The 15,122-nt window shown below is 40.3% G+C and overlaps 1 protein-coding gene across 1 annotated transcript in view; it reads left to right on the top strand.

Moving 5' to 3' along the window:
* The window catches only part of LOC117379836 (FH2 domain-containing protein 1-like), a 30,538-nt gene extending 18,089 nt beyond the window's left edge, over window positions 1–12,449 (top strand). Inside the window, 8 exon segments of the mRNA XM_055226047.1 lie at window positions 4,673–4,773; window positions 4,854–4,924; window positions 5,216–5,323; window positions 5,928–5,998; window positions 6,120–6,237; window positions 8,266–8,430; window positions 12,127–12,291; window positions 12,293–12,449. Of these exon segments, the coding sequence (XP_055082022.1) occupies window positions 4,673–4,773; window positions 4,854–4,924; window positions 5,216–5,323; window positions 5,928–5,998; window positions 6,120–6,237; window positions 8,266–8,430; window positions 12,127–12,291; window positions 12,293–12,361 (868 nt within the window). The 3' untranslated portion in view covers window positions 12,362–12,449.
* Window positions 12,450–15,122: the final 2,673 nt, after the last annotated feature.

The raw sequence follows: 15,122 nt of genomic DNA, 5'->3' as shown, positions 1-15,122 counted from the left end.
ATCCGTTTTTTTCTACGAATTCCACACGGTTCGCCCGTACGCCGCCGCTGAAATACGCCTTCGTTTCCTGTTTTTTTTATGTCCTCTCACGACCACAGGCATTGCCCTACAGAGCTCACATTCACATCACATATGCGAGATTGGGGCATGAATGGAATGCAATATTAATTTTAATCAAAATGAACACTATAGCGCCCCCTACCATAGGGGTGAAATCCAAACATTATCGGATTGCTACGAAATTTGGGGAATAAATTGGGGGCATGACGTGGAGAAAAAAATTATATTACGGGCATAGGTCTTTTTCCTCCCTTGGCCACCAGGGGCGCAAAGACTCCAAAAAAAATCATTGAAAAATGTCTGACACACACATACATTGGTCTACACAGCTCAAATTCACATCACACATGTGACATCAGGGCATTGATAGAATGCACTTTAATTGTAATCAAAATGAACACTATAGCGCCCCCTACCATAGGGGTGAAACACAAACATCAGATTCCTACGAATTTCGGAGAATAAATTGAGGGCATGACGTGGACAAAAAAAAAAATATTACGGGCATAAGTAATTTTTCACACTTGGCCACCAGGGGCCACAGACATTGGTCTACACAGCTCAAATTCACATCACACATGTGACATCAGGGCATTGATAGAATGCACTTTAATTGTAATCAAACTGAACACTATAGCGCCCCCTACCTTAGAGGTGACATGGAAACATTATCCAATTCGTATGAAATTTGGGGAACCAATTGGTGGCATCAGAAGAAACAAAACATTATATTATAGCCATGAGTCATTTTCCACGGCTGGCCACCAGGGGCACAAATACTCCAAAAAAAAATTCATTGAAAAATGTCTGACATGCACATACATTGGTCTACACAGCTCAAATTCACATCACACATGTGACATCAGGGCATTAATAGAATGCACTTTAATTGTAATCAAACTGAACACTATAGCGCCCCCTACCTTAAAGGTGATATGTAAACATTATCAGATTCCTACGAAATTTGGGGAATCAATTGGTGGCATCAGAAGAAGCAAAACATTACATTATAGCCATGAGTCATTTTCCACGTTTGGCCACCAGGGGCGCAAACACTCAAAATAAAATCATTGAAAAATTTCTTACACATACATACATTGTTCTAGACAGCTGAAATTCTCATCACACATGTGATATCAGGGTATTAATAGAATGCACTATTAATTGTTATCTAAATGAACACTATAGCGCCCCCTACAGTATTGGTAAAATACTCAAATTTGTCCGATTGGCATGAAACTTGGGGAGATAATTGTGGGGATTAAAAGGGGCAAAAAAGTCAATTGCACCATACCTGTATTATGTACGTGGTTGCCGGTGCAACGCCTTGCACAGCCATTGTAATGTGTTGGTCACACATATTTATATACAAACTGTGTGAAGGGGGGCGGATTGCGGCCGTGGGGTGGCCAGGTGGGGAAAATGGTGCGTGGGGGCGGTGGCCAGACCCGGGCGGTCGTGTGGGGGGGGGGCGGTCGTGTGGGTGGTGAGGGCTATCATCGCCACTCGCGGCTTTAATTTTTTTTTTTCCTCCTCTTTGATCCCATTTTTCACCCCCTGAACATGAACGAAAAGTCCCACATATACATATAGGATCGACCGGCTCGGCGAAAAATTTCATAAAATTGGCATCACAACCATGTCCAATGGACGCAGGCTCGACAGCGCCATCTAGAAAATTCAAAATTTTCAAATGAATTGGGAGCTGACATGCATTTTTCACCCTAGCTCAACGAAATTCACACCAGTGATAGAGCTCATGGAGACAAGCAAAAAAGCCAATCATAGTGCGGCCCTAGGGTTGACCGGAAGTCAGCCATATTGAATCAAAAATTTGCCAATTTTTTCACTGCGTGTTTTCAAAACGCATCTTCTCCCAGGTTTTTGGTCCAAATGAGCTCAGATTTGACATGCTACATCTAGACACATGGGGTTTCATAAAACATCCGTTTTTTCCATGAATTCCACACGGTTCGCCCGTACACCGCCGCCGAAATACGCCTTCGTTTCCTGTTTTTTTTATGTCCTCTCACGACCACAGGCATTGCCCTACAGAGCTCACATTCACATCACATATGTGTGATTGGGGCATGAATGGAATGCAATATTAAATTTAATCAAAATGAACACTATAGCGCCCCCTACCATAGGGGTGAAATGCAAACATTATCGGATTCCTACGAAATTCGGTAAATAAATTGGGGGCATGACGTGGAGAAAAAAATGATATTATGGGCATAGGTCTTTTTCCTCCCTTGGCCACCAGGGGCGCAAAGACTCCAAAAAAAATCATTGAAAAATGTCTGACACACACATACATTGGTCTACACAGCTCAAATTCACATCACACATTTGACATCAGGGCATTAATAGAATGCACTATTAATTTTAATCAAAATGAACACTATAGCGCCCCCTACCATAGAGGTGAAACACAAACCTTATCAGATTCCTACGAAATTCGGATTTTCACAATTGGCCACCAGGGGTGCACAAACTAAAAAAAAATCATTAAAAAATGTCTGACACACACGTACATTGGTCTAGACCAGTGTTTTTCAACCACTGTGCCGCGGCACACTAGTGTGCCGTGAGATATTGTCTGGTGTGCCGTAGGAAATTATCCAATTACACCTAACTGGTCTAAAAAATATCAGGTTTTACACTGAGTAGAAATATTTTATTTTATTATAAAATGCTTTTTGTGTGTGTTTATTTGATTCCTGTTCAAAATAATCTGCTGAGAATTACTTTATATTGTAAATATAGGATGCAGAGTTTCATTTTTTTACATTTTCTGCTTATGGTGTGCCTCGTGATTTTTTCAATGAAAAAAATGTGCCTTGGCTCAAAAAAGGTTGAAATACACTGGTCTAGACAGCTCAAATTCACATCACACATATGACATCAGGGCATTGATAGAATGCACTATTCATTGTAATCAAAATGAACACTATAGCCCCCCCTACCTTAAAGGTGATAAGTAAACATGATCAGATTCCTACGAAATTCGGGGAATCAATTGGGGGCATGACATGTACAAAAAAATAATATTACGGGCATAGGTCATATTTCACACTTGGCCACCAGGGGTGCAAACACTCAAAAAAAATTATCATTAAAACATGTCTGACACGCTCATACATTGATCTAAACAGCTCAAATTCACGTCACACATGTGACATCAGGGCATTAATAGAATGCACTATTAATTGTTATCTAAATGAACATTATAGCGCCCCCTACAGTATTGGTAAAATACTCAACTTTGTCCGATTGGCATGAAACTTGGGGAGATAGATTTGGGCATTAAAAGGGGCAAAAAAGACAATTACACCATACCTGTATTATGTACGTGGTTGCCGGTTCAATGCCTTGCACAGCCATTGTAATGTGTTGGTCACAGATATTTATATAGAAACTGTGTGAAGGGGGTGGATAGCGGCCGAGGGGTGGCCGTGTGGGAGCTGGGCGGGAGATTGTACATGGGGGCAGTGGCCAGACCCGGGCGGTCGCGTGGGGGGGGGGCGGTCACGCGGGTGGCGAGGGCTACCATCGCCGCTTGCGGCTTTAATTTATTTTTATTCTTTAGTTCCATTACTATTTACATTATAGATTCTCACTGAAAGTATCAAATCTATGAATGGATGTATATGGAATGTAGTAAACTGAATATAAACTCTAATATCTCAAATTTGAAAAAAAAACAAAAAAAAAAACAAACAAAAAAACAACCCACATTGATTAAATGAATGGTGGCAGTGGTATTTGGCATTTCTTGACCCTGACAAGGCACACCTGTGAAGTGAAAACCATTTAAGGAGACTTCATCAAGAAGCTCACTGAGACAAGGCCAAAGGTCACTCAACAAAGCAAAGAGACTACATACTACAAATATGAATTTCATTATTATTTTTTTTTTTTAATTTGTTGAGTTATTTCTTTTTTCTTTGCTACATAATTCCATATATTTTGCTGCTGATGTTTTCCATATGTGTCTAAATGAAGATAGTAAAGAACAAATGGACCAATAGTCAACATTAATTGAATTACATTAATTCTTGATAAAACACCCGAGAAACAGCAGTAGTCTCAAAGTGCATACTGTTATTAGACTTAGACAAACTTTTGACAAACTTACCTTTTTGAACATAATAACTTCAGTTAAATTATTATTATTTTTAACTTGCATGCCACGATCAAAACATGGTTTAAGTTGGATTTAGTAAGGAAAATCATGAATAATCTGCCTTACTTTAAAGCTACCATCTATAATTAGACTGGCTGACCCGTCCCTCTTGTATTCTCACATACCACCACTTGATGCTATCTACAGTACTACAGTCTGATAGTGTGCCAGCTTTGGCCAGAGAGAGGAAAACCAGAGAGCAAAGGTGAGCCTGAACAAAGGCCAGGAAGGGGAGGGGAGGGGGAACTGGTTTCACATGTTACATCTACTGGTAAAAAACGTACAGATGGTAGCTTTAAAACGACAATATATTTCTGTCAGATGGAGAACTTTGTGTTGTTGCGATATTGCTGATTGTGATATAGATTATTACTGTGAAAATATACTAATATTATTTAAACTGAAAGACATATCTTTTTCTAGTTATGAGGACCGTCTGAACAGCCTGGTTCTCAAAGAGGAGTTCTTCCCTCTCATGGATGAACTGAAAGGTTTTATCGGCACTTTGATAAGTGCAGGGAAAGGTACTGTCACTAGATTTAAATGAGCATACATATATTACTCAGGCAAATACTTTTAAATCCTTCTCCTTCTGTTTTCATAGAGCTATTAGAGTCTGACCAACTCCACTCTGTTATTCGACTGGTACTGAAGACAGGGAATTACATGAATGCAGTAAGTGTGCTCAAATGTACAACCATTTATAAGCATGATTTCTGTCATAAATAATGATCAGATTTGACTGGCACACAAATATTTATGGACTAATAATAACCATACATGTTTTTGTCAAGCTGGATCTCATGTAAACTGATGGGATTATTTATTTTTTAAATCAGAGGTGGAATGAGATGGATGGAAATCCATCTACAAATGGTGTGACCCCTAAATAGTGTCCTAAGTAAAGAATAGTGTGCCTGTGTATGACATTCGGATTTTCCATAATTAAAACGATGCTAACTGCAGGGAGGCTACGCTGGAAGTGCGATTGGCTTTCGAATGACATCTCTGCTGAAGCTTGTAGACACCAAAGCCAACAAACCAGGGATGAATCTCATGCATTATGTTGTTATGGTAAGTGTCTAGTATTATTTAGATTTAATTTAGTCTTGGGGAGTAATTGGGATGAGAAACATTACAATTGTATGAATGTTGCTACAATTGTATGAATGTTGCTTTAAACGTTTTAAAGTGCATATGAGTTTTTTTGTTTTTTTATAAGGACTTGGTTTGGTGGCATAGTATCTGTGCTAATGTTGAAAAATACAGGAAGGTATCTAAAAGAGAATACCTCTACCTATGTCATCTACACCAAAAATTCCATCCAAAATGCCAAGAAAATTCACTTTTTCAATTTATATTAGTCTAATCATGGGCCTCATAACAATTGTGTAATTTGGAGTAGTTTTGGGCCTTGTTAACATTATTGAATTACCTACATATGTCATATCTGCTTCTTGTGTCCAACCATAAAGTAACATTATAAATCACCCAAATTCAAAATGTAGAAAAAATAGTTTTAGTAAAATCTTAAATGTAATTATCTTGACTGTGACTAACTTTGATTTTATTACAGTATTCGTGTAGTGATTTACATTTTCTTACATCATTACATTACAATCTGAATACCATGTTTTATCATAATTGAAACGCCCTTTCTCTTGTTTATCCTTCACAGCAAGCACAAAAGGTTGATGAAGCGCTCCTTACATTCCCAGAGCAACTCCAACACATCGAGGCAGCAGCAAGGTACTTTCTTTTTTGTCTCATTCAATGGAGGGACAAAATTGAATGCATATTTGACAGGAAGAAAAAAAATCAATTTAATCATCAGTGTGTTTTTGTTCATGTTTCCTAATTTATTTTTCAGAATAAACAAAGCCGACATTGAAGCGGAGTTTGCCCAACAGTTGAAAAAAGTGCAAGAGGCCAAAGGGGACTCGTTGAAGCAGGAGGATCTAAAGGAACAGATGGAGGATTTTCTAGAGGTGCCTTGTGCTACTTTGTTTTTGTAGACTGGTCACTAGCAGTGTTGGGCAAGTTACTTCAAAAATGTAATTAGTTATAGTTACAAGTTACTTCTCCCAAAAAGTAACTGAGTTAGTAACTCAGTTACTTTTTGGGAGAAGTAACTAGTTACTAGGCAAAGTAACTACTCTGCGTTACTTTACTCCACGTTACTTATTATGTTAAAACAATAAAAACACAACAGATGTGAACCTTTAACATTTATTTCACTTTAACAGATTGCAATTATATTGCATTTGTTTTCAAGTAAATTATAGAATGTATCAAAAATTTAAAAAATATAAAACATTTCATTTGAAGTGCAAATAAATCAACATGTCACACAATTTCCGTCAACTGAACTTCAAGTATTTTCTTCATTAAAATAAACAATAACAATAAAGTGCTTTCAGTAAAATACTGAAAAGATTCATTACCATGTTTTGCAAAACTAAGGCATTCAAATGTAAATCATGTAAAATAAGACAAAACCTTTAACCTTCTCTGGCCACGCACTGTAATTCTCTGTTCAGTATTCAAATATTGATCACCTCTGATCTGAGCCTGTTCCTCTTTGGAGAGAACACAGTCACATTTCTGATCAAAACACAACTCGGACCTAATCTGCTGTGAACGCGCGTGTGGACAGGACATTATTTCCCATCATGCATTACGCGTTTGTAGTCCATGCAGGCGGCCGCAGTCAGTGGAGAGCTGCTGCGCTCGCCTCGCTCAAAAACTTCCCGTTACCGGCGCATACGTCAGAGCAAGTCGGTGGCATCTTGGACACAAAACTAACCGGCATGCACCGCGCACCGACTGACGGCGTCGTATCTGCGCCCGCCTCATCTCAAACGAGCCTTTTATCTCACCCCGAGCCTCCTCTTTCACCAAAGAAACACAACAGCAGCTCCTCGGCTGAGAGACTCTGATGAAGAGCAGCGTGAACTCAATTAAAAGTAACGCGTTACATTTTATTGTCAGTAACGATAACGGCGTTACGACGCTAGGAAAAGTAATTAGTTACATTACTCCGTTACTGAAAAAGTAACGCAGTTAGTAACGCCGTTATAGTTTAACGCCGTTACTCCCAACACTGGTCACTAGTAATTAATTGTAGGGCTGGGCAATATGAAAAGTCATAATTTATATCCTTGTATTAATCTATTAAAATATTAGTTTTTAAAAAAAAGAAATAAATATGTCTTTCAATATATTGATTTCATAAACAAACAGTGTTATTTAAAGGCGTATAGCATATTTTTAGGATTTGTGATTGCTTTGCCTGAAATGTTACACACTATGGCATTAAACCTGTATCTCTTGTGTTTACTGAATTACAGGTGCTTTATGGCAAAAATAAACCTGAAAATAATTTTTACTATCACCTGCTTGTCTCCATGGAGACAGATCAGTTTAATGCCATGCTGTGGAACATTCTTGGCAAAGCAATAACATCTTCCTGGAGACAAGCAGGTGAAGGACCTTTAAGACAAAAGAAAGTGCAATTTATTTCATAAAAAATTCTAACGACATGTTTTTACTATCAGAGGACTAAAAGCATCAAGCATAGCATTTGATCTAAATTTGAATATATTTTGATCAATTGATAGTCTTAATATTCTAGAATGTGATTATGTCATAATCTCATCTGAGTGCAAGAGCCATATTTTCTCATTGCATTACATTACATTGTACTTTGCCATAAAATATTTAAGTGGTAAAGTCACAAATATGGCACCTAATCATAATCATTGCCATTGGTGACTAAATCCTAGAAGTTACTTTATTACAACAAAAGTCAGTAATTCAGTTCTATTCAAGCTTGACTAAAGTGCCACAAAAAAATAAATAAATAAATGAAACATAGGAATAGAACAATAAAACACCAAGATCCTGTCTAGTTAGTATTAAATGCCAGGGAGAAGAGGTAGTTTTAGTCTACTCTTAAACTGCATTAAACCCAGGTATTGTAGAGCCTTAAACAAGTGTAATATTTTGTGATGTAGGAGGCGGAGGTGAGCCTGCGGGACATAGAAGCAGACCTCCAGGAGCTGTCCTCTCTCAGTGACTCTGTGGCCGAATACTTCTGTGAGGACCCCCGCACCTTCAAGCTGGAGGAGTGCTGCTCCATCTTCCACTCTTTCTGTGAGAGGTTCCTCAGGGCCAGACAGGTGGGACGGACAAATGCAGAGCTCTCATTTAGGTTTTGTAATCTTACAGTGTCTATGATTCTCAAATATAGACTTAATTTGGTGAGATAATACTTGGTGTACCGTATTTTCCAGACTATAAGTCGCACTTTTTTTCATAGTTTGGCTGGGGGTGCAACTTATATTCAGATGCGACTTATATGTGAAATTATTAAAGTATATAATTTCATATCTTCATTATTGTTACACTGACAACTGCACGAGGGCACGCTAGGCTTGTTTACTAGTATGGCAGCCATCTACTTCCAGAGCAGCACTTCAGCTACTTCCGGAGCAGGGGGAGTTGTTCAGAAGTGACACTGAGGATGAAGAATTCAATGGATTTAGTGATTTGGAGTGAGATAGAGAGTAAACTTGTTTGCTTGTTTTCTATGCTTTAGTTATCTGATTAACTGTTACTATCTTATATTAACATACCAGACACGTTTTCAGTTCACTGTCTATGCTTCATGTACGTGTTTACATATGCATTATGTAACGGTTGATTGATACATGTTACAGTTCACTCGTTTGACCACTAGATGGTGCTGTTGTGTTTGTAATACCTGTAGGAAAATTTACTTGACTCAATTTCTTTTATACATTTCATATTTAATTTCCCCTTATTTATTTACCCTTCATTTATAAGACCATAAAGGTGATCATTTTTCATTTGGAACCAGGTGTGGCGGGGACAATAAATCAATGGAATTTAGAACTATCCTTGAAGGGAGTTGTAATGATACCTAATCATAAATTCAACAACTATGTTTTTATGATGAGGCTGCTTTTATACTACTATTTGCCAGCTGGAGCTCACATGGACACTCTTAAGTTTTACTTTTGTTTTCTCCTTACGGTGATTAATAACACAGACAGCGCTGCAGAGCATATGCTTTTATTTTGATAACTTTAAGAGTTCACTCTGCAGTTATCTGAGCAAAGGAGGATGATTATGGCATGCTTACGTGGACTAATTTGGCTGCATCTTTACGCACATGCACTCCACATGGATATACACCACATTCACTTGGGAATTACACTTTTACAAGGACCTAGGCATTATTTTGGCGGAGTCTGGTTCATATTATGTGTTTGGTTTCAACTTTACGCACGGATGGTGCAGACTGTGACTGAATTTGGATATTATTAATCACAACAGTTTGGCAGAAACATTGTTTCTTCAACTCTTCTCTTACCAGTAAGAAAATCCACTGCACTTTTAGCATGTGGCACAGATGTTAAAACCCAATGTTTACAACGTGAGTGGTGCCATTTGTCGTGACTTGCACTGCTGTTAATACAGTTGGCAGTATTTCATATTTTATCTCAGAACACCCTGGTTACACTGACTGTCTAGCATGTTACGAGTTCAGATAACAGATATCAAGCGTAAAGTCATCATTTTCCACCAAATTGGAACAATACTGTAAATGGTTAGTTTATCATAAGTCTAATTTAATGTTGTGAAAACTGCTTCCTGTTTTCTGATTCAGCCTGTGACGCTAATGTGGAGTCTTACTTGACAGAGCACTATTTAAGAAACAATTGAAAAGTAAAATATAAAGTTTTGGGTTCACCGATTTGTTTACTGCCAGGCTAAAGTGAATTTTCCATACGTTCATATGCAATTGTGTGTGTATATGTAATATGACCCAGAGCTTATGTTATATTTTATTTGTTTGCTAGTTCTACGATGTGAACTGTGATGAAGAACCACAGTAAACATCAGTGAAAAGAACTCTCATGTCTCTCGTGTTTGTGGACAAGCCTTTTTTTTTTTTTCAATATTTCAAACATGAGTTCAACTAAATAAAGGTATTTCCTTGTATTTTTATTTGTCAAATAAATAATTTAAGTGTACATTAGAGGAATTTTGGCCCAGTGTACAACATGGTTGCTAGGTGACAGTAATGAAATTCCCTAGCGTGATGTCATGATTTCCAACCAGGAAATAAAATTTGAAACCTAAAAATTTGTCAAATTGAGAAAAAAATGTTTTAAATTTTTAGTAAAATCTTAAATATAATGATCTTAAGTGTGTTTTAGTAAAATGTGTAGCCCAACCTGTCATAGGCACTTCAATGTAACCACTACACTGCTGAGGATAAAGCACTTATTTAGTTTTATCTATAAATAGATTTAGTTACTTTGGGAGCATGAAAGCAACCACACTAATATTCCATTTCAATGACTGAACATACACCCTGGTACACAGAGAGAACAGGGTTTGGAGAAAGCAGCCCCAGGTTTTGCAATGTCATGATACTCAAATTCTACACATGGCCGTACCTCCTTGTCAGTGCCCAATCTTGTCTGATCTCAGAAGCTAAGCAAGGACTGGCTAGGTTAGTACTTGGATGGGAGACATTTTTGCCTCAGTCCAGGGCAAGTGCAGCTTACAAAGTGACTGAATAATAGACTCTTCTCTCTTTGAAAATGAATCTAATGTGGCAACTGCCAATCTATGCCACATCTCTTAAAATGCTAATCACAGTACTACATTCATAAGACAGTTGAAGTGTCTTGCTCAAAGACATATTGACAGCATGTAAAAATAATGGGGATGGAGTTGTCTTGATGTAGACTTGGGTTGGTCCTGTTTTCATGGTATGGTAGTTGAGTGGCTAGTATTTCCGCCCACTGCACCTGATGAGATGACCCAGCAGTATTGAAGGATGGGTCAACTGCAGAGGACAAATTTCCATATGGGGACAATGAAGTCTACCCTAACCCTGTTCTAGTTTTGGTTTAGTCCTGGTGTAGTCCAGATTTAGTTAGAGGTTTAGTCCCAGTTTTGATGTGCTCTATAATCAAGAGTGAAACCACCATAAAACACATTTGACAAAGCATTATTATATCAAAATGTCAAAAAAGAATAAATAATTTCACATTTTCATCAATAATACACTCAGCCAACTTATTTCAACCATTATGTGGTTGATTATATATTTAAAAAATCTCAATGTTCAATATAAATCATCGTTTGACTAGTTGAATGATAATTGTTGCACCATACTAAACTTTCAAACTTAATTTCAATACAAAAGGATTGACTCAATATTCAATACCAATTCCATTACCACGATGATAACTTGACGATGACTTATACTAGTCTATGTGGTCTTGTACTCGTCATCATTCTAAAGCTCATTCTATTCAGGCAAGATTCATTTCTGTCCTGTGAACATGATTATCCTCCACCCGCCTCCCTCTCCTCCTCGCCTGGTCTTCCTCCTCCTTGTCTGGCCCTCCTCCGCCCCCCTCCCTCCTCCTCGCCTGGCCGATTTTTCTTGTTTTGTCTGATTCTTCCTGTTGTTTTGTTTTTGTGTGTAGGCAGCACGGTGGCTGAGTGGCAACACTCATGCCTCACAGCAAGAAGGTTTGGTTTGATCCCCGGGTCACCCAGGCCTTTCTGTGTGGAGTTTTGCATGTTTCTCCCCGTGTCTGGATGGGTTTCCTCCAGGTACTCCGGTTTCCCCCATCAACCAAAACATGAACGCCCTTCGAGACAACTGTTGTTGTGATTTTGGGCATTACAAAAATAAAATTAATTGAATTGAATTATTTTAGTATCGAAACCTGCTCAAATGAGCATCTAATTTTGATACTCGTCTGATTAGTATCTGACTTTTGACAATCCTACACCCCAATAACCTATATGTTTCTCCCTCACAGGAAAACGAAGCCCGCGAGGTGAGTGAGGTGAAACGTCGTCACGCAGAGAGATTGCAGACTGCCTTGAAACGCCGCTCCATTGCGTCCTGCTCCACCAAAGAGATGGACGGGGTCTCTCTAGAGTCCGTGCTCCAAAGCTTCGTCAGCAGGCAAGGCATACGGAGGAAAACCGGGCGGCCGTTTTCTACTCACGGCACTCCACCCAATGGTAGCTCCTTGGACGGCAGCCTTGTAGAGATTTCCTTGCAAGCCAATGTACCCAATATGAGCCCCAACAGAAGGCCATATTTAAAGGTTAATGAAATGAGCAAGAAAGAGTGGAATTCTGCAGTGGATCTGAGCAACACAAAAAAAACCCAAATATTAACTTTAGCTACGCCACATTCCAATATTCTGATTAAAGACTTGCAAACAGATTCTCCAAACAGAACTGATAGGGTTTCTTCCAGACCAACATCTGATGTAGAAATTGATGATGAAAATTTCCAAGATAACACTGCAGAGGAAGCTCAAAAGTTACGTGAAGTTTCAAGAAAAGTTATGAAATTCCAGAACAGCCATGGTAGTGTTTCGTCGTTGGAAAGTACCTCGGAAAAATCCAGATCTCCCATTCAACGTCAACGCACCATCGATGAAGACATAAAAAGTTATTTAGACAATCCGAATGACGAGGATTTAGTGACGTTGCTAGCTAGTCCACCATCACCAACGAAAAGGAATCTCGGGAGACGCCATACTTTGCCGTCAAAAGTTCTAAAAACTGATGAAGTTGAAGACAGTTGTACGCTCTCGACCCCTAGGACACCCAACAAAAAAGGTGATGATGTTGGTGTGGCTCAAACTGAAACTTTGACTATGACAGAAAATATGTTACAAGACGATACTCAAGAATTTAAAGAGATAGAGCATAGTGAGACTAGCCCACCTAAAAGTGCCAAAATGAAAACTGAACCAGGTGGACTTTTGTTTAACTTTTTAAAAAGATTTCAGTTTCCAGCGACCAAGGAGATTACACAGAAGAGCAGTGATTCTACTGTATAGACTGAGGACTTTTTGACGCATGCATGATTCAGTTTTGTTTTTTTTTTTCATGTAAATTGATTTTGAACTATATGGATGTAATGCACATTAACCCTATAGCATCGAAGGCTATCGTTGGCGATAGAGCGCGGATGCGGACTTTCCAGCAGTGTAACTCCGCAACCAAGTCGTGTGCTCAAGTAAATTCAAACAGCGTCTCAAAGCGGAGGCACGGGGCTATTTAAATATTTTTCCATCAGTTACGGTAATCTGCCTCTGTTTCTCCGCGAAGGTGACGAATGAGCGCGGGTGCTGCGGGGATTTTCCCAGTCATTTATTCGATGCGTAAAAGAAAAAATACTGATGGATGTGTAGAATAGAAGTAGATGTTTGAAAAAATGCAGTCAATTCTGATACTTCCTTTAATATGATTTTTATGGCTAACAAAAATATAAAAGTCTAAGTGAACTATACTGGCCCATAGTGTGCTCAGTCCTTAAAGGGTTAATTTAATGCACTGTATACAGTCATAAGAAACATAAAATTATGTATTTATAGTATTAAAACCCAACCTAATTGGAAACAGCCATAACTGCTGGCAGTGGATGCATTAAGTCTACTCGGGTACTAAGGGGTGATTTTCCATCCATCCATTTTCTTCCGCTTATCCGGGGCAGCAGTCTAAGCAGGGACTCCCAAACTTCCCTCACCCCGGACACGTCCTCCAGCTCCTCCGGTGGGACCCCAAGGCGTTCCCAGGCCAGATGAGAGACATAGTCCCTCCAGCGTGTCCTAGGTCTTCCCTGGGGCCTCCTCCTGGTGGGACATGCCCAGAACACCTCCTTAGGGAGGCGTCCAGGAGGCATCCTGAGCAGATGCCCGAGCCACCACAGCTGGCTCCTCTCGACGTGTAGGAGGGTGGCTCTACTCCGAGCTCCTCCCGTGCGACTGAGCTCCTCACCATAAGGGTGCGCCCAGCTGATTCTCATGCCAGCCGCTTCACACTCGGCTGCAAACCATCCCAGTGACTGCTGCAGGTCCTGGCTCAAAGAAGCCATCAGGACCACATCATCCACAAACAGCAGAGATGAGATCCTGTGGTTCCCGAACCAGACCCCCTCCGGCCCCTGGCTGCACCTAGAAATTCTGTCCATAAATATAATATATAAACAGAACCGGTGAAAAAGGGCAGCCCTGGCGGAGTCCAACATGCACTGGGAACAGGTCTGACTTACTGCCGGCAATGCGAACACAGCTCCTGCTCCAGTCATACAGGGACCGGACAGCCCTTAGCCAAGAGCCCCCCTGACAGAAGGCTCTGCCAGACGTTCACAGTAAACCCTCACGATGTGCTTGGGCCTGCCAGGTCTGTCTGGCTTCCTCCTCCACCAGCAGGTCCAACTCACCACCAGGTGGTGATCGGTTGGCAGCTCTGCCCCTCCCTTCACCCGAGTGTCCAAGACACGCGGCCGGAGATCAGATGACACAACAACAAAGTCGATCATCGACCTCCGACCTAGGGTGTCCTGGTGCCACGTGCACTGATGGACACCCTTGTGCTCGAACATGGTGTTTGTTATGGACACACTGTGACTTGCACAGAAGTCCAATAACAAAACACCACTCAGGTTCAGATCAGGGAGACCGTTCTTCCCAATCATGCCCCTCCAAGTGTCACTGTCGTTACCCACATGGGCGTTGAAGTCCCCCAGGAGAACAACGGAGTCCCCGGTCGGTGCACTGTCTAGTGCCCCTCCCAGGGACTCCAAGAAGGCCGGGTACTCTGCACTGCTGTTTGGCCCATAGGCCGACACAACAGTGAGAGACCTGTCCCCGACCCGAACAGGGACGACCTCTCGTTCACCGGAGTGAACCCCAACACGAAGCATTAGAGCTGTGGGGCAATGAGCAAGCCCACATCAGCTCGCCGCCTCTCCCCGCAGGCAATGCCAGAGAAATGGAGAGTCCAGCCCCTC

The sequence above is a fragment of the Periophthalmus magnuspinnatus genome, chromosome 13 (genome assembly GCF_009829125.3).
Source record: "Periophthalmus magnuspinnatus isolate fPerMag1 chromosome 13, fPerMag1.2.pri, whole genome shotgun sequence".
Lineage (NCBI taxonomy): Eukaryota > Metazoa > Chordata > Actinopteri > Gobiiformes > Gobiidae > Periophthalmus > Periophthalmus magnuspinnatus.
The sequence above is the reverse complement of the archived record's forward strand: the minus strand, read 5'-3'. Positions and strand labels throughout refer to the sequence as shown.